The 18820-nt window shown below is 34.9% G+C and overlaps 1 protein-coding gene across 8 annotated transcripts in view; it reads left to right on the forward strand.

The window, feature by feature from the left end:
- The window catches only part of Cfap70 (cilia and flagella associated protein 70), a 102336-nt gene that overhangs the window by 29919 nt on the left and 53597 nt on the right, over window positions 1–18820 (forward strand). For all 8 annotated transcript variants that reach the window (XM_078040438.1, XM_078040446.1, XM_078040450.1 and 5 more), the window contains 4 exons: window positions 507–641; window positions 3791–3961; window positions 4143–4223; window positions 7022–7113. In XM_078040438.1, the coding sequence (XP_077896564.1) occupies window positions 507–641; window positions 3791–3961; window positions 4143–4223; window positions 7022–7113 (479 nt within the window). The remainder of the gene's footprint in view (window positions 1–506; window positions 642–3790; window positions 3962–4142; window positions 4224–7021; window positions 7114–18820) is intronic.

The raw sequence follows: 18820 nt of genomic DNA on the forward strand, positions 1-18820 counted from the left end.
AGAATGCTAAAACACCTCTACTAATTGATGAAAATTTGGGTATAAGTTAAAAAGCCTACTGGTCATAATTGGTCTAGATGATTTGTAAGCCTCATTTTATTTCTTGTAATTCTATGAACAAAAGCTAGAAGCCAAAACTGCTGACGCCTTTAAGTCTTTGTTAGGTTTTTTAATAAGATCTCATTTTTCCCCCCTAAGAAACAACATGGTAAAATTGACTTTTTGGTTGAATATATGTATTATCAATTAACTTGAGTATGTATTGATTCAGCTAGCATATTTATTAATACTATTGATATGTATTATCTCAGAGATCATGGTATTATTAAACCAATTTTGAAGCTAAACAAACAAAAGCCCAAAATATTATATATCTTTCCCAAAGATACATAACTAGCTAAGTATTAGAGTTTGTTCCTAAAACTGAGTCTGCACGTCTGAGTCAGTTTCTCACCTTATGCGACATTACTCTGTGGCATTAACAACTCTCTCTTTTATTCCTTTAGGCTGATGATGAAAGTCAGCTTTCATTTCATGGTGTGGCTTATGTTAATATGCTCCCCTTGCTGTATCCAGGTGTGAAGAAAATTCGGGGAGCATTTCATATTTACCCTTATCTAGACAGTACAGTTTATGAAAAGGTAAGAAAAAATTATAGAAAAGGTATCATTATAATTTATCTTTTATATTCACATCTTTAGTATACATGTCTTTGCAGTTGATACTTAGAACCAGTTGGTATACTGGGATGTTAAATGTAGACCCTTGCAGTCATTTTCCTCTGGACCTCAAAACTTGTGGATAATGAAGAACACCAAACCAGAAACAACCCAAATCTCCATCAATAGGTAAACAGGAAAATAACAACAACAATAAAAAAATCTATCAAGGGAATACTGGATTGGGGCTATAGCTCAGTTGGTAGAGTACTTGCCTCATATGCACAAGGCCTTGGGTTCAATCCTCAACACCAAAAAAAGAAAAATAAAGTCTTGGTTTGGGGCTGGGGTTGTGGCTCAGTGGTAAAGCTCTCACCTTGCACTTGTGAGACCCTGGATTCAATCCTCAGCACCTCATAAAAATAAATAAGTGAAATAAAGGTATTGTGTCCAACTACAACTAAAAATTAAAAAAAAAAAAAAAACTATCTTGTTAAGGGCTGGGGCTGTAGCTCAGTGGTAGAGCGCTTGCCTAGCATGCGTGAGGCATTGGGTTCAAGCCTTAGCACCACATAGTATAAAATAAAGACATTGTATCCACCTATAACTAAAAAATAAATATTAAAAAAAGGGACTACTACTCACAATAAAAAGAAATGAAATATTGATACACACAACATGGATGAATCTCAAATGCATCATGCTGAAGAAACAAGACAAAAGGAGACTACATACTTTAACTATAGAGTTATCTGTATTGTTGAAAAGCAGATTAATGGTCATTTGGGGACAGAAATATAGGGAAAGAGTGATTACAGAGGACTGAGAGATATTAGGTATGATAAAAATATTTGTTTTCTTGATTGTGGTGATGGTTTCACAGGTATATAAGTTTGTAACAATTCACACCTCTAGTAGTAAATAAAAATTGTTTTACATGTCTTTGCCAGAATAGACATTATCATTTTAAAGAATTGTTTAATTTTAAGAGTAAAATGATAACATTGTCATTTAAAGCTACATTTATTTGATTACTAAGTGTTTCTTGTTTTTATTAACCTTTAGCATTGCTTTCATGAACCACTTCATTTACTTTGCCCATTGGTGTATTTTTCTTATGTTTAAAAAAGCTGCTTTATATATTAGGAATTATAGGCTTTTTCACATGTTTTCTGATATTATCCATATTTTAAAATTTATATTGTAACTTAATTTACCATGGTTTCTTTTACATATAGAAACTTTAAATTTTTGGTAATCAAAATCTTTCCTTTGAGCCTAGGAAGTCTTAATTCATATCTTTAATTAATATCTCATTCTGTTTATAGTTATCACAATTTATTTTAATAAAGTCATATAATATTTATTTTATTTTGAAATTTATTTATGTATTTATTTATTTTGGTACTGGGGATTGAACCTAGGGCCTTGTGCATGTGAGGCAAGCACTCTACCAACTGAGCTATATCCCAGCCCTTGAAATTTATTTTGATCTATGCTATATGAAACACTTTTGAATTCTTTCTTTCATATATTACAAAGCATTGCTAATTATTTTTAATGGATATATATTTTATCATTTTTATTTACTGTAATTTACTAAACCTTTTTTTATTCAGAGACATTCATATTTTTAGTTTTTATTATTATAGATTCCTTTGGAATTTTTTTGTGTATAAACTTTTTGGTCCTATTAAATTATTTCTTCCAGATAAATCCCTATAAGTGTGATTTCTGGTTCAAAGAAAACTGATATAGAGTTTACTTTTCACTTAGTATGCAAATAAATGATGGGTCTTTCATGATTTTTGTAATTGAAAAATAGTTGTCATAATAATGATGAAATAATAAAAATTTTTCTTATATTTTATAAAAGATCACTTTTCTAGTAAGTAAATATAAAATTGACTTTTTTCTTGATCATGTAGCCAGTCATCCCTCTGGGATGTTGATTCTGAGTTCAATTCCCAATACTAACTAACTAAATAAAATAAAAAAAGAATAAACCACTGATACACGCTATAACATAAATGAACTTAAAAAATATTATACTAAATGAAAGAAGGCAGACACAAAAGGCTACATATTGTTGCAGTATCACTTACATGAAATAGTCTCATCGTACAACATAACCTAGAGTTGTGAAAATTTGAAAAACTTTGCACCTTTGAATCTGAAATACAGTGCCTATGGTAGAGGTGGTAGGATTATGAGTGATTTTTTTTTAGTATTCGTAATTTTTCTTTAATAGTTAGATTTTCTTTTTAATATCATTATTAAGGTATAATTGATAAATAATAAACTCTACATGTTTAAAGTGTACAATTTAAAATTTTGATGTGTATGTAAAATACACATCTGTGAAACTATCACCACAATCAAGATAATAAATATGCATATTATCCCCTAAAATGTTCTCATGTCCTTTGTTATTCCTTTGTCCTATCACTGTTTTCCTGTCCACTTTTGTCCAGGGGTCAGGGGTGGTGTTCTAGCTTTCTTCACTCAGCTTAAATTATTTTGAGAAACATCCATGTTGTTTAACTTAAAACTTGGTGATAAGGGCCTGGGGTGTAGCTTGGTGGCAGAGCAGTTGCCTAGCACACAGGAGGCACTAGGTTTGATCCTCAGCACCACATAACAAATAAAACAAAGGTATTCTGTCCATTTACAACTACAAAAAATTTTTTTAAATGGTGGTAAGATTTTTTTCAATTTATTTACCTATAGTTTAAACCATACAAATGTTTTACTTAAGACTTTAAACTTGCCTTAATCTTCTAATTTAATTGATAGATGAGCAGTATTTAGATACTGTTTTTGTGTGGAAATTAATTCTATCATTTAAAATTGATTTGAAATTATATGTTAAAGATAAAATGCTTTCTGAGTTATGAGACACCAGAATCGAGTTAGTTCATAAGGTCTCCCCTTAAAACTTAAAAGTAATATGATAGGCAGCTAACTTTCCATGGTGACCTTACATGTTCTAGAAGTAGAGAAATACAGTGTAGCTTTTCAGGTCCTTTCTCTGAGTCTATGATGTTGAAATTTTCTGGAACACTAAATGATGCCTTCAAGTTTGTCTTATTTGCCTGTGTTTCATTATGTTTTTTTTGTCTTCTTTTCAGACCAAATTGTCATTCAGTTTGTTCCGAGATACTGGTCATCATTTGAATCAGAATAATAAAGTAGGAGGAATTAATTCTCCACTGACCAAACCAGTTGTTTCTAAGAATCTGAAAGAAGATAAAACAGTCAAAGAAAAAGACATAGATGGAAAGATTAAGCCTGGGGATGTGGTAGGTTCTTGAAAAGTTGATTTTGTCTGTTTTCTTACTGCCGAAGGCTTGCACTAATTTCTCATTTGGTGAATTGTATCCATATAGTTTTTATTTTGATGTATTGTAATGATCATCATTCCTGTCACAATGAAGGTCATGTTAAGGATTCAGTTTTTGAAGTATGTTCATTTTCTTTCAGCAAGCTCCTAGTATAAAATCTCAGAGTTCAGATACTCCTTTGGAAGGTGAACCTCTTCTAAGCCACAATGCAGAAGGACAGGTAACTATGCATAACATTTTGGAAAATTAAGTTTAAATTCATCAGACCTTTACTGAACAAGACAGCTATAGTGGAAAAGGCTCAGGACAGGGAATCTGACCTACCTCCTATATTTGCCCATGGCTAGGTTATGACCTTGGACAAATCTTTTTGTCTTCTTAAGAATCTGTAAAATGAGTTGGTATCAAATTAATTTTAAGGTCCTTTCTAGCATTAATTTTTTTTGTTTTTCATTAATTCTACTGTATTAAGCAGGGATGCAAAGATATATCATCAGCAGTATTTATTCTTTTGCCCTCAGGAACACTCAGCTGTTTGGTAGGAGAAATGGATTGGTACAAATCTAACCATAATGCCTAATTTTGTTAAGTGCTATGATACCGATACAAATATAAGTTTTTTGTGGGCTCAAATGAGTCAGCGATTAATATCTGTTAGGATAGGACTGTCTCAGGGAAGGCTTCATCAAAGAGGTGATTATCTAAACTAAGTAGTAAAAGAAAGAACTCTTTGCTTAATAAATATGAAACAAGAGGCATTGCATGGCCAGGGGATAGCTTGAGTGAAAGCACAAAGAAAACCTGTAAGAGTAGAATTTAGAGTACATCAGTCAATTCTGTCTGGTATAGAGGAATGAAAAGAAAGGACAGGTTCTAGAAAAAGGTGGGAAGAGAGGCAGAGTGAAGTTGTGGGAAAACGAGTCTTGCTAAAACATTTGAGCTTTATTCTGTAGGTAATGAGGAATTCTTGAGCTTCATCTTGGAGACTCATATTAAAGGTTTTTTTTATTCGTTTATTTTTATTGGTGCATATCATATGGAATGTTGGGTTTCATCATGGTGTATTGGTACATGGGTAATGTTTTATTTGCTCACCTTCTCTCCCTAGTAACTTTCCTTACCTCCTCTTCCACCCTCCCCCTGGTCTCCTTCCACTACCCTATTGGTCTTCCCTCTACTTTCTTTCTTCTTCTCCTTCTTTTTTAGAGTTTAACCTTAATCTAATTTATTTGTTTTTATCTGGTGCTGAGGATTGAACCCAGTGCCTCATCAGTAGTCGGCAAGCACTCTGCCACCAAGCTACAAGCCCAGCTCTCTTCCTTCTACTTTTATGACATTCTTTTCCCCTCTCTTCCCCTTTTTGTCCCCACTGGCTTCCACATATGAGAAAAAACATGATACTTTTCATTCTGAGTCTTTACTTATTTTACTTAACATTATCTTCTGCAGTTACATTCATTTTCCTACAAATGACATAATTCAATTTTCTTTATGGCTAAATAAAACTTTATATTTATATCTACACACACACACACACACACACACACACCACATTTTTTTAATTGATTCATTTGTTGACACCTAGAATGATTCCATAACTTGGCTATTGTGAATTATGCTGTGATAAACATGGGTATGAATGTATATCTAAAGTATGCTGACTTTAATTCTTTTTAATTTGTTCTTTTTAGTTAGACATGACAGTAGAATTTATTTTGACATATCAAACATACATGGAGTATAACTTCCATTTTTGTAGTTGTACATGATACAGAGTTTCACTGGTGGTATATTCATACATGAACTAGGAAAGTTATGTCTGATTCATTCTAATGTTTTTCCTATTCCTATGCCCCCTCCCTTCCCTTCATTCCTCTTTGTCTAATCCAATGAACTGGACTCTTCCCTCCCCAAGGCCTGCCCTCATTCTATTTGGCAACCATGGGGCTGGTATTTAGGGGAATACCTAAATACCAGCTTATTGTGAGTCAGCATCTGCGTTTCAGAGAGAACATTTGTTTTGGCCTTTAGTTTTTTGGGATTGGCTTATTTCACTTAGCATGGTCCTCTCTAGTTTCATCCATTTATCTGCAAATGCCTTCTTTATGGCTGAGTAGTATTCCATTGTGTATATGTACCACATTTTCTTTATCCATTCATCTGTTGGTTCCATAGCTAGCTATTGTGAATTGAGCTGCTATAAACATTGATGTGGCTGTGTTATTGTAGTATGCTGATTTTAAGTTCTTTGGGTATATGCTGAGGAGCGAAATAACTGGGTCAAATGGTAGTTCCATTCCAAGTTTTCTGAGATTTCTCTCTATGATAGTAGGTTTTTCACAAGGTATTGATGACGATTTGATTTAGGGCAGGTAATGTAGTATAAAGAAGTCAGAAACCTGGAGAAGCAGGATGTTTGGAACTCAGAAGCTTTGGGTTTGTTGATGAAGAAAAGATAAAGATAACTAAGATTTCAAGCCTTATTTTCTAAAAGGATGAAAATGCCATAAAGAGAAAAGTCCAGAGAGGTCGATAGGGGAGAAATAATAAATTTGGACGTGTTGTATTTAGGATACTAGCAAAAATCTAGATAGAATTATTCAGCAATTAGAGTTCATAAATGGTAATGAGGAGATTGTGAATGGGAATATAAAAAGATTATGAAAAGAATATTTTTGCAGGACACACTAAAGAAGATTGCTAGAAGAAAGAAGGACATTTACTTAAAAGAATTCCAAGAGAAGTTATGGGATAAGTTCAATGGGTCTTCAACTGAGGTAGAAATTTCCAGGAATAAAAGTGGAAACCTTTTCATCCATGAGATAACCACTATTACTATATTCCTTTTCAGTTATTTTTCTATGTAGGAAAGATTTTAACAGTTAAGATCAAGCTATGTATGTGATTTTATGTGCATTTTCTCACTCAGAAAATTGTAAATATTCTCCTATGTTACTAAAATTTTCTCTTAAATATTTTTTTCCTGAAAATACCAAATAAGAAAAAATGTCTTTACAGCAATATTTTGAAGCAGGGACATACATTGTGTTGGAGATTCAGCTAGACAAAGCTTTGGTTCCAAAGCGAATGCCAGAGGAGCTAGCCAGAAGGTATGTAGCAATGGTTCTCATACTTGTTTAATACAAGCAGTTTAGGTTTAAATAGGAGGAAATCCGTTTATCCCCATGAATGTAATTTCCTCAGGTTAATCAGGAGTTTTATGTTTTTTTTTCCAGGTGGAATTTCCTTTGCTATTGTTATTTCCTTATTACAAAAGCACTATATGCTTATTACAAAAAATTTTAGAAAACCAAGATGGACAAGAAAGTATGAAAACATTGAGCTGGGGATATGGCTCAAGTGGTAGCGCGCTCGCCTGGCATGCGTGCAGCCCGGGTTCGATCCTTAGCATCACATACAAACAAAGATGTTGTATCCGCCAATAACTAAAAAAATAAAAATATTTAAAAATTCAAAAAAAAAAAGAAAGAAAACACGTAGGTTTTTTACTCATCTGGTGATAACCATTTTTAAATGAATTTTTGTTTTTAATAACTCATTTTTTATGTTTCTGATAACAGCTGATGTTCATTTAAAACATTTTTTTCTTTTTTTTTGCATTACAATTTTTAATACACCTTTATACGATAACCATTTTTAATTCCTTTTGTATTTATCCTTTTGGAGTTATTTTAAAGCCTCCCATATTACTTACACACACACACACACACACACACACACACACACACATACACACACAAACACACATGCACACCCCACATACCTATAGGTAATTTGAGGGGTGGGTACTAGGGATGGAATCAAGAGAAACTTTACCATTAAGCTACACACGCCAAATCTTTTATTTGAGACAGATTCTTCCTAAGTTACTAGGCTGGCCTCAAACTTGCCATCTTCCTTCCTTAACCTCCTGAGTACTTGGGTTTACAGGCATGTGCCACCTTGCCTAGACATAAATGTAATACTTAAAAATTATTTTTGCTTGTGTATTACTAGGAAGTTGTGTATTTCATCTAGATTATCCAACTCGTTGGAAAGTATTTAATTTTTTGCATTAGGGATTGAACCCAGGGACACTTAACCATAGAGCCACATCCCCAGCCCTTTTCAATGTATTTAATTTGAGATGGGGATCTTGCTAAGCTGCTTAGGTCTTTGCTAAATTGCTGAGGCTGGCTTTGAACTTGTGATCCTGACTGGGCCTACCAAGTCTGGAATTATAGGCATGCACCAGCACTTTCATTTCTAATTTTAGAGATTTGAATCTTCCCTCCTTTTTTTTCCTTAGACTTGCTAAAGATTTGTCAATTTTGTTGATCTTTTCCACAAATCTGCATTTGTATTTCATTGATTTTCCCTATTGTTTTTCTATTAGATATTTTTTCTCCAATCTGATTAATTCTCTTGCTTCTACTAGCTTTCAGCATAGTTTGCACTTCTTTTTCTGCTTCCTTAAGGTGTACAGTTAGGTTGTTGATTTGAGAGTTTTCTTATTTTTCAATGTATATATTTAAACTATAAATTTCTTTGTGAGTGCTGCAGTCTGGCTGGGCACAATTCAGGAGCCACTTGTCAAAAGAAACGAACTTTATTTTTAGAATCACACATGCCAAACAAAACAGCTCCTCAGGAAAAACCTTCAGAGCCCAACTGCCACCACCAGCTTCCCACAAGCCTCTCAACCTCCCCCACTCCTCCTGCTCTTGAGGCCAATTGGCTGGGTCACGTGGGTGGAGCCAAAAAAGTTCCCCAGTGAGCAGCTCCATGATCTGAAAGGGCAGGGAAACAGCCCAATGAGCATCACCGCAGAGGAGCCAATCAGTTGGAAGCTAGAAGTTGCTGGGGCCGCTGTGAAGCCAATCATCAGCTGGCAGCTGGAAGTTTGCTGGCAGCTGGAAGTTTGTTGGGGCCCCTTCGACTGTGGCTCTCAACATCTCCCCCTTTCTGTTTAAACAACAAGCATGTGGCTTAGGGACTGTGCCTGCCTTAGGTTGTCCAATAGTACATATGGTCCTTACTCGTTATCGGATGAGCTGACCTCAAGGAGTCAGCATCCTGTCTTAGGTTGGTACCATTGCAATTGGATCTTACCTGTCACTGACTACCGGTCCAGTATACAGCCACACCTGTGGATAGGTCTTTGTACCAGCAGGGGGTGAGGTTCTTTGCCTCACCTCTGTTGGCCCCCAAATTTTAGCTGAACGACCATGACAAGCAGAAGGGAGGAAGATACACCAAGCCAATTGATGGCTTCTTTTGGAAAAATTGTACCACCGATGACACCATCAGCAAAAATACCCCAACACTACCACAAGTCACTGCACCAACAGATAGTTCACAATGCATACAGGTGAGTTCACAATGCATACAAGTGATTCATAGTCCAGGCAAGTTCTGCAAGCAGTTCAGTGATGGCTCCTTTTGGAAAAATTGTACCACCGATGACACCATCAGCATAAATACCCCAACACTACCACAAGTCGCTGCACCAACAGATAGTTCACAATGCATACAAGTGAGTTCACAATGCATACAAGTGATACATAGTCCAGGCAAGTTCTGCAAGCAGTTCAGTGATGGTTATTGCAGAAGCTGTAGATTGGTTTTATCTTTGTCTTCACCGGCACTGGGATGAAGATAGGAATTCTGGCAATAGTGGCTAAAGAAAAAATTATATAACATTCCAGAAGGCACTAAAAGAAAACAATTTTCTTAACAATTTACATTATCTTGAACAGAATTATTAAATATAATGAAAAGTAAAGGTGAAAGTAAACAGATCTGTTAACCTCCTTTTTGGTTCATATATTAAAACAATCCTCAACAGTGAGCATCATGTTTACTGCATCTGATAAATTTTGACATATTGTAGTTTTGTTTTCATTTATCACAAGGTGTTTTTCCTTCCTTAACTTTTTTCTTTGAATTGTTGGTTGTTTGAATGTGTTGCTTAATTTCTGTGATTCTGTGAATTTTCCATTCTTCCTTCTGTTTTATTCCATTATGATCATAAAAGATACTTTGTATGGTTTCAGTTTTTTGAGATTTATTTTGTGGTCTGACATATGACCTATCCTGAATAATACTTCATTTGCACTTGTACATATTCAGAGTATCCTATTTATTAGGTTTAATTGGTTCATGGTGTTGTTTGAATCCTCTAATTATATTTTAACTTCCTGTCCAGTTCTATTATTAAAAGTAGAGTATTGAAGCCTATAATTATTATTGTGGAACTGTCACCCTTTAATTCTGTCAATTTTTATTTCACATATTTTGGGACTCTGTTCAATGTAATTTTGTTATATATATTTTGCTGCTGTATTGAGCCTTTCATCAATAGATAATATCCTTCTTTGTCTCTTGCAAGCTCTTTTTTTTTAGATGGACCTTTGTTTTATTCATGTATTTATATGTGGTGCTGAGAATTGAACCCAGTGCCTCACACATGCTAAGCAAGCACACTACCACTGAGCAACAACCCCAGCTCACCTGTGAACTATTGATTTCAAATCTATTTTGTATGACAATAATCTAGCTACCACCGCAATTTTGGTTATGATTTCCATGGAATATCTGATTTTATCTTTCTACTTTTGACCCACTTATGTGTTTATATCTGAAGAGAGTATCTTGAAATCATCAGATAGATCCTGTTTTTTAAAAAATCTAATCTGCTGATCTCTGCCTTTTAGTGGGAAACTTTAAACCATTTATAATTAATGTGATTATTTACGAAGAATTTACTTATGCTATTACTTATAATTTTACATGTCTTAAATGTTTTTCTTCTATTTCTTCATTACTGCCTTTTTTAATTAGTTGATTTTTTTTCAGTGTATTATTTGGGTTCCCATCTTCTGTCTTTTTCTGTATATTTTTAAAGTTGTTTTCTTAAATGGTTATCTTGGGAACTACAAAGTGATATCTTAAGCTTGTTAACAACATAATTTGAATAATGCCAACTTAATGTTGATACTATACACACTGCTTCTATACATCTCTACTCCTCTCCTTATATATATATTTATATAAATATATATCTTTATATATAATATATATTATTTTTTATTTTATATATATTATATATATAATTTTTTAAAAATATAAAATAGAAGAACCTTTAATTGTGCTTCAAAATTTTAAGTGAAACAATGACTTCACAGGAAATCCACTGAGAAATGCTTTTTGAGGCCAAGCATTGTTTCCCCTTAGCTTCCTACAACAATGTATGCACATTAACAATTTCAGTTTACAATTACTGCAGTCTCATCTATACATGAGATTATACCTATACCACCTAAACTGAAGTTCAGATATTTTTAGTTATCCCCCAACTTTACTAGCTGCTAAAAGTGGTGATGGTAATTTCAGTCACTCAAATTCCTTGGCTATTTTTGAAGATTCTTATGATTCTGTTTGGGTAGGATTAACTCATAGGCATTAGCAGAAGCAGGGCTGTCCAGATCCTGTCTGGCACCACCGGGAGATAACCTGAGTTGGTTGAGCCTCCTGGAAGAAGATGATAACAATGTGGATCTTTCCACCTGCTGACTCACTTCTTCACTTTGCTTTACTTGGCAGGCTGTAAGCAGCTGGGGCCAGGTTTCAAGCTTGTTAAATCTCACCCCAATCGCAACTTCCCTGGTAACTTCTGGCAAAGCAGTTTGCAGTTAGTTACTTTGCTGAGCAGACACATGAAAGATTCCACTTGGGGTTCAGGTCCATGGTGTCTGCCACAATGTGGCTGCTAGAGGGTCCTTTTCCAGCTTCAGAAACTGAAGCAGAGATTGCACCATTTACAGAAATTTCATCACAAAAATCCTTAAGCTCAATATTTTAATATGATGGGTTTCACAAATCCACAGCCAATACCATTCAATCATCATCCAAAGCCTGGGGGTGCTGCTCAGCGGTGCTGCAACCGGAGGCGCCATGCTTTCCAGACACGTGGTGGATCTCTCTCCTTTATATTTTTTATATTGTTACCATTGCAGATTACATCTTTATTATGTGTCTGTTAACATAGATTTATAATTATTATCTTATATATTTGCCTTCTAAAAAGAAGAGAGAACACCATGAAGGCAGTACTAAGAGGAAAGTTCATTACATGGAGTTCATTCCTTAAAAGAATAAGTCAACAAATAAATTACCTAACATTACATCTCAAAACCCTAGAAAAAGAACAAAGCAACACCAAAAGCAGAAGACAGGAAATATTTTAAAATCAGAGCTGAAATAAATGAAATTGAAACAAAAGAAACAATTGAAAAAAAAATTTTATTATTAGTTGTTCAAAATATTACAAAGCTCTTGACATATAAATTGAAAAAACTGACAAAAACAAAAAGTTGGTTCTTTGAAAAAATAAATAAAATTGACAGACCCTTAGCCATGTTAACAAAGAGAAGGAGAGAGAAAACTCAAATTACTAACATATGTGATGAAAAAGGAAATATCACAACATACACTACAGAAATACAGAAGATAATTAGAAATTATTTTTGAAAACTTGTACTCCAATAAAATAGAAAATATCAAAGACATCAACAAATTTCTAGAGTCATGTGACTTTCCCAAGTTGAATCAGGGTTGTACACACAATTTAAACAGATCAATTTGAAGTGATAAAATAGAAGATGCCATCAGAAGCCAACCAACCAAGAAAAGCCCAGGACTGGATGGATACACAGCCAAGTTCTACAAGAACTTTAAAGAAGAACTAATAACAATACTCTTCAATTTATTCCAGGAAATAGAAAAAGAGGGAGCACTTCCAAACTCATTCTATGAGGCCTGTGTCACCCTGATTCCAAAACCAGGCAAAGACACATCAAAAAAGAAAACTTCAGACCAATATCTCTAATGAACATAGATGCAAAAATTCTTAATAAAATTCTGGCAAATAGAATACAAAAACATATCAAAAACATAGTTCACTATGAGCAAGTGGAGTTCCATCCCAGTGTTGCAAGGTTGGTTCAATATACAGAAATCAATAAATGTAATTCATCACATCAATAGACTTAAAGATAAGAACCATATGATCATCTCAACAGATGCAGAAAAAGCACTCAACAAAATACAGCATCGTTTCATGTTCAAAACACTAGAAAAAAACTAGGGATAACAGGAACATATCTCAACATCGTAATAGCTATCTATGCTAAGCCCCAGGCCAACATCATTCTAAATGGAGTAAAATTGAAGGCATTCCCTCTAAAAACTGGAACAAGATAGGGATGCCCTCTCTCACCACTTCTATTTAACATAGTTTTTGAAACACTGGCCAGAGCAATTAGACAAATTAAAGGGATTTGGATAGGAAAAGAAGAGCCCAAATTAGCACTGTTTACCCACGATATGATCCTATACCAACAAGACCCCAAAAATTTTACCAGAAAACTTCTGGAACTAGTAAATTAATTCAGCAAAGTAGCAGGATACAAAATCAACACCCATTAATCAAAGGCACTTCTAAATATCAGTGGATTTCTCTGAAAGAGAAATGAGGAAAATACCCCATTTACAATAGCCTCAAATAAAATACTTGAGAATCAACTTAATGAAAGAAATACCTCTACAATGAGATCTACAGAACGCTAAAGAAAGAAATTAAAGAATACCTTAGAAGATGCAAAGATCTACTTTGTTCTTGGATAGACAAAATTAATATTGTCAAACTATTATCATACTACCAAAAGCACTATACAGATTTAATGCAATTCTGATCAAAATCCCAATGACATTCCTCATAGAACTAGAAAAAGAAGTCATGAAATTTATCTGGGAAAATAAGAGACCCAGAATAGCTAAAGCAATCTTTAGCAAGAAGCATGAAGCAGATGGCATCACTATACCAGACCTTAAACTATATTACAGAACAATAGTAACAAAAACAGCATGGTATTGGCACCAAAACAGACTGGTAGACCAATGGTACAGAATAGAGGACATAGAGACTAAACTACAAAATTACAATTACCTTATATTAGACAAAGGCACCAAAAACATACATTGGAGAAAAGATAGCCTCTGCAACAAATGGTGCTGGGAAAACTGAATATCCATATGCAACAAAATGAAACTAAACCCCTATCTCTCACCATGCATAAAACTCAATTCAAAGTGGATCAAGGATCTAGGAATTAAACCGGAGCCCCTACATCTAATAGAAGAAAGAGTAGGCCCAAATCTCCATCATATTGGATTAGGGCCCTACTTCCTTAATAAGACTTCTATAGCATAAGAATTAAAACAAGAATTAATAAATGGGATGGATTCAAACTAAAAAGCTTCTTCTCAGCAAAAGAAACAATCAGTGATGTGAATAGAGAGCCTACATCTTGGGAGCAAATTTTTACCACTTGCACATCAGAAAGAGCACTAATCTCTAGGGTATATAAAGAACTCAAAAAGCTAAACACCAAAAAAACAAATAACCCAATTAATAAATGGGTCAAGGAGTTGAATGGACACTTCTCAGAAGGTGATATACAATCAATCAACAAATATATGAAAAAATGTTCAACATCTCTAGCAATTAGAGAAATACAAATCAAATCCTCTCTAAGATTTCATCTCACTCTGGTCAGAATGGCAACTATTACGAAGACAAACCACAATAAGTGTTGGCGAGGATGTGGGGAAAAGGTACACTCATACATTGCTGGTGGGACTGCAAACTGGTGCAGCCAATATGGAAAGCAGTATGGAGATTTCTTGGAAAATTGGGAATGGAACCACCATTAGACCCAGCTATCTCTCTCCTTGGTCTGTACCCAAAGGACTTAAAACAGCATACTACAGGGACACAGCCACATCAGTGCTTATAGAAGCACAATTCACAATAGCTAAACTGTGGAGCCAACCTAGATGCCCTTCTGTAGCTGAATGGATAAAGAAAATGTGATATATACACAATGGAATATTATTCAGCATTAAAGGAGAATAAAATCATGGCATTTGCAGGTAAATGGATGGAGTTGGAGAATGTAATGCTAAGTGAGGTTAGCCAATGCTCCCAAAACAAATACCAAATGTTTTCTCTGATTTAAGGTTGCTGATTCATAATGTGGTGGGGGTGGCATGTGATGATTAGATGAACTCTAGATAGGGTGAAGGGGAAAAGGGGAGGGAAGGGAAGGGATGGGGCTTGGGAGTAGAAAGATGGTGGGATGAGACGGACATCATTACCCTAAGTACATGTATGAAGACATGAATGGTGTAACTCTACAGCCAGAGGTATGAAAAATTGTGCTCTATATGTGTAATATGAATTATAATGAATTCTGCTGTCATACATAACAAATTAAAAAATGAAAAAATGTGATATATATAAGAATATTATTTAGCTATAAGAGGAATGAAATACTGATATATACTCTAACACAGATGATCTTGAAGATATTATGCTATGTAAAAAAAGTTAGACATAAAAGTCACATATTGTATGATTTCATTTATTAAAAATAAGGGAAGAGTCACAAACCAAAATTGTAATAATATTGCCTCTTGTATTTATCCTTACTAATGTCCTGTATTTTTTCATTTGACTTCGAGTTATTGACTATTATCCATTTATTTCAGCCTGAAGGACTCTGAATTTTTTATCTTAGCTCTTGTTTTATCTGAGATTGTCTTACTTTCTTCTTTCTTCTTGAAGGATAGTTTGCTGAATATAGAATTCTTGGTTTGTGATTTTTTTCTGTCAGTCTTTAAGTACATCATCCCAGTGTTTTCTACCCTCATAGTTTCTTTTGTTTTTTATTTTATGTTATTACCCTCTTAAATTTTATTTTGGTAGAATCTCATTAAGTTTCCCAGGCTGTCCTCAAATTTGTCCTCAACATCCTGAATAGTTGGAATTACAAATGTTTGCTACCACACCTTGCTGGTCTCATGGTTTCTAATGATAAATAAGCTGTTAATATTTTTTTAATATTTATTTTTTGGTGTAGATGGACACCGCACAGTGCCTTTATTTTTTATGTGGTGTTGAGGATCGAACCTGGGTCCGCCAGTCTAGGTGAGCACTCTACCGCTGAGCCACAATCCAAGCCCAGCTGTTAATTTTATTGAAGATCCTTTGTCCGTGATGAGTTGCTCTGTTCTCCCTGCTTTTGTTATTTTCTCTTTGTCTTTGCTTGACAGTCTGAATATAAAGTATTATTATGTGGATCCCTTTGAGTTTATGCTGCTTGTAGTTTTTTCAGTTCATGGATGGGGAGATTCATGTCTTTCATCAAAGTTGGGAATTCAGGGGCATTATTTTTTGAAAATTCTGCCTCTTCCTCTTTTCTTCTTCTGTGACTTCTAGTATGTACATGTTAGTTAGCTTGAAAGTATCTCACATATCTTAAGCTCTCTGGACTTTTCTTTATTCTTTATGTTCCTTAGATTTAATTATTTCAGTTGTCATGTTTTCACATCTACTGATTCTTTCTTCTGCCTGATCAAATCTACTATGGAACCCTTTTAGTGAACTTTTAAAATATCAGTTGTACTTTTCATCTGCAGATTTTTATTAGATCCTTTTTATAATTTCTATCTCTATTGATTGTTGAGAGCCACAGCTGAAGGGGCCCCAGCAAACTTCCAGCTGCCAGCAAACTTCCAGCTGCCAGCTGATGATTGGCTCACAGCCGCCCCAGCAACTTCTAGCTGCCAACTGATTGGCTCCTCTGCGGTGATGCTCATTGGGCTGTTTCTCTGCCCTTTCAGACCATGGAGCTGCTCATTGGGGGACTTTTTTTTGGCTCTGCCCAGCCAATCGGCCTCAAGAGCAGGAGGAGTGGGGGAGGTTGAGAGGCTTGTGGGAAGCCAATGGTAGCAGTTGGGCTCTGAAGGTTTTTCCTGAGGAGCTGTTTTGTTTGGCATGTGTGGTTCTAAAAATAAAGTTCGTTTCTTTTGACAAGTGGATCCTGAATTGTGCCCAGCTAGACTGCGGCAGTTGATAGTCTCATTTTCTTCATATATTTCTTTACTGGTTTCTCCTCATCTGTTATTTGTGGTTTCCTTTAATTCTTTTGAGTATATTTAAGACAGTTTGATTTAGTATCCTTGTATAGTAAGTCCCGTGTCCGGGCTTCTTCAGGGAGAGTTTCTGCTTATATTTTCCTTTGAAAGAGCCATATGTTTCTGTTTCTTTATTTTGTTCATGATTTTTTGATTGAAAACTGAATATTTGAATACTATACTGTGGTGACTTTGGAATTCAAGTTTCTCCCTTCCTCTGTGTTTGCTGTTTGTTAGTATTGAGAAAACTTGTGTTCAGGCAGTGTTTTGACTAAATTTTTCTTGAATGCCAGGACCTTAATACAAAACAAAACAAATATAAACCACTTTCTGCTAATCCTTGTAGATGATTCTGTGCTAAGGCATTTCTTTAATATTTAACCATACTATTAGACTGGGGATATAGCTCAGTTGGTACAGTGCTTGCCTCACATGCACAAGGCCATGAGTTCCATCCCCGCCACCACAAAACAAACAAACAAACAAACTATCCTTAATCATATTTTTGCATCAGCCATTACTTTATACTTGCACTGAGCCTATAAATTGATCAGTAGTGGAAAGCTTAGTGTTTCTCAGGTCTTTTCAGAGAATGTGTTCTGTCCTGGACATGCATGTGGCTTTCTAAATTTTCTAGTAAACACAAGTACTTTTGAATGCTCTAATTTCCAAAAGGTACTCTCCAGATTTGCTTCCTAGGATTTAGGTTGTCTATTATATATCTCCACTCTAATCTTTTGCCCCAAGCACCTGCTGCTTTTTTAATAACCCGACAATGGTTTTGAACAATGCTTTTCTACTCTAAGGAAAACACAGACCAGTGCCTTACATCAGTTCTTCGGGGAGTCCCTGACAGGTTAAAATAAATACAGTAATTTGGGAATATGGTCTGTTATACTACCTCCAAAATCAGGGACCAGTGTGCCACATTGGAAACCCAGGCTATCATCTTTAAGACTGTTTCTGAACTGGGGATTTGGTGGGCAAAGGCAAGTATAAATGCCACAAAGCGTCCTACCGTTTTTATGTTGCCTATTTCTTAAGTCAACATTTGCTTGATTGCTGTGAACCTTTGACAATTTTCCAATATTCTGACAGAGTTATTGCAGTATTTCAAGTTTTTTTTTTTTTTTTTTTGTGTGTGTGTGTGTGTGTTTGAAAGGGTGGAACTTTGGAGTTTTGTACTCTGTTATTTTTCTGACATCTAGACTTGACTTCTTGATGTGAGAAGCACTGTTCTCAAATTTAAGTATGAAAAAAGTGATAGATTTTATCTTGTGGATTTTTCCCCCCAGTACTGGGGGTGCTCTATCTCTGAGCTACATGCCCATATCCCAGCCCTTCTTATTTTTGACACAGGGTCTCACTAAATTGCCAAAACTTGCCTGATTCTTTCTTCTGCCTGATCAAATCTACTATGGAACCCTTTTAGTGAACTTTTAAAATATCAGTTGTACTTTTCATCTCCAGATTTTTATTAGATCCTCCCACCTTTGCGCCTGAGTAGCCAGGATTATAGGTGTGTGCCACCATGCCTGACATTAGACTATTATGCATATTTTTAGAACTTTTGATAAATATCTCCAGTGGCCTTCTACAAGTGATGTATGAGACTGCTGTTTCTTCATACATTCACTAATACCATAATTAAATTGTTTTTTGCTATTTTGATGGAGACAGTTTCTCCCTTTAAGCCATATTGTAGTTATTTATTAGTAATTTGAATGTTTTCAGGGAGAATTATCTGTTTATAATGACACACATCATATTTTATGT

Source organism: Ictidomys tridecemlineatus, chromosome 1, assembly GCF_052094955.1.
Source record: "Ictidomys tridecemlineatus isolate mIctTri1 chromosome 1, mIctTri1.hap1, whole genome shotgun sequence".
Taxonomy (NCBI): domain Eukaryota; kingdom Metazoa; phylum Chordata; class Mammalia; order Rodentia; family Sciuridae; genus Ictidomys; species Ictidomys tridecemlineatus.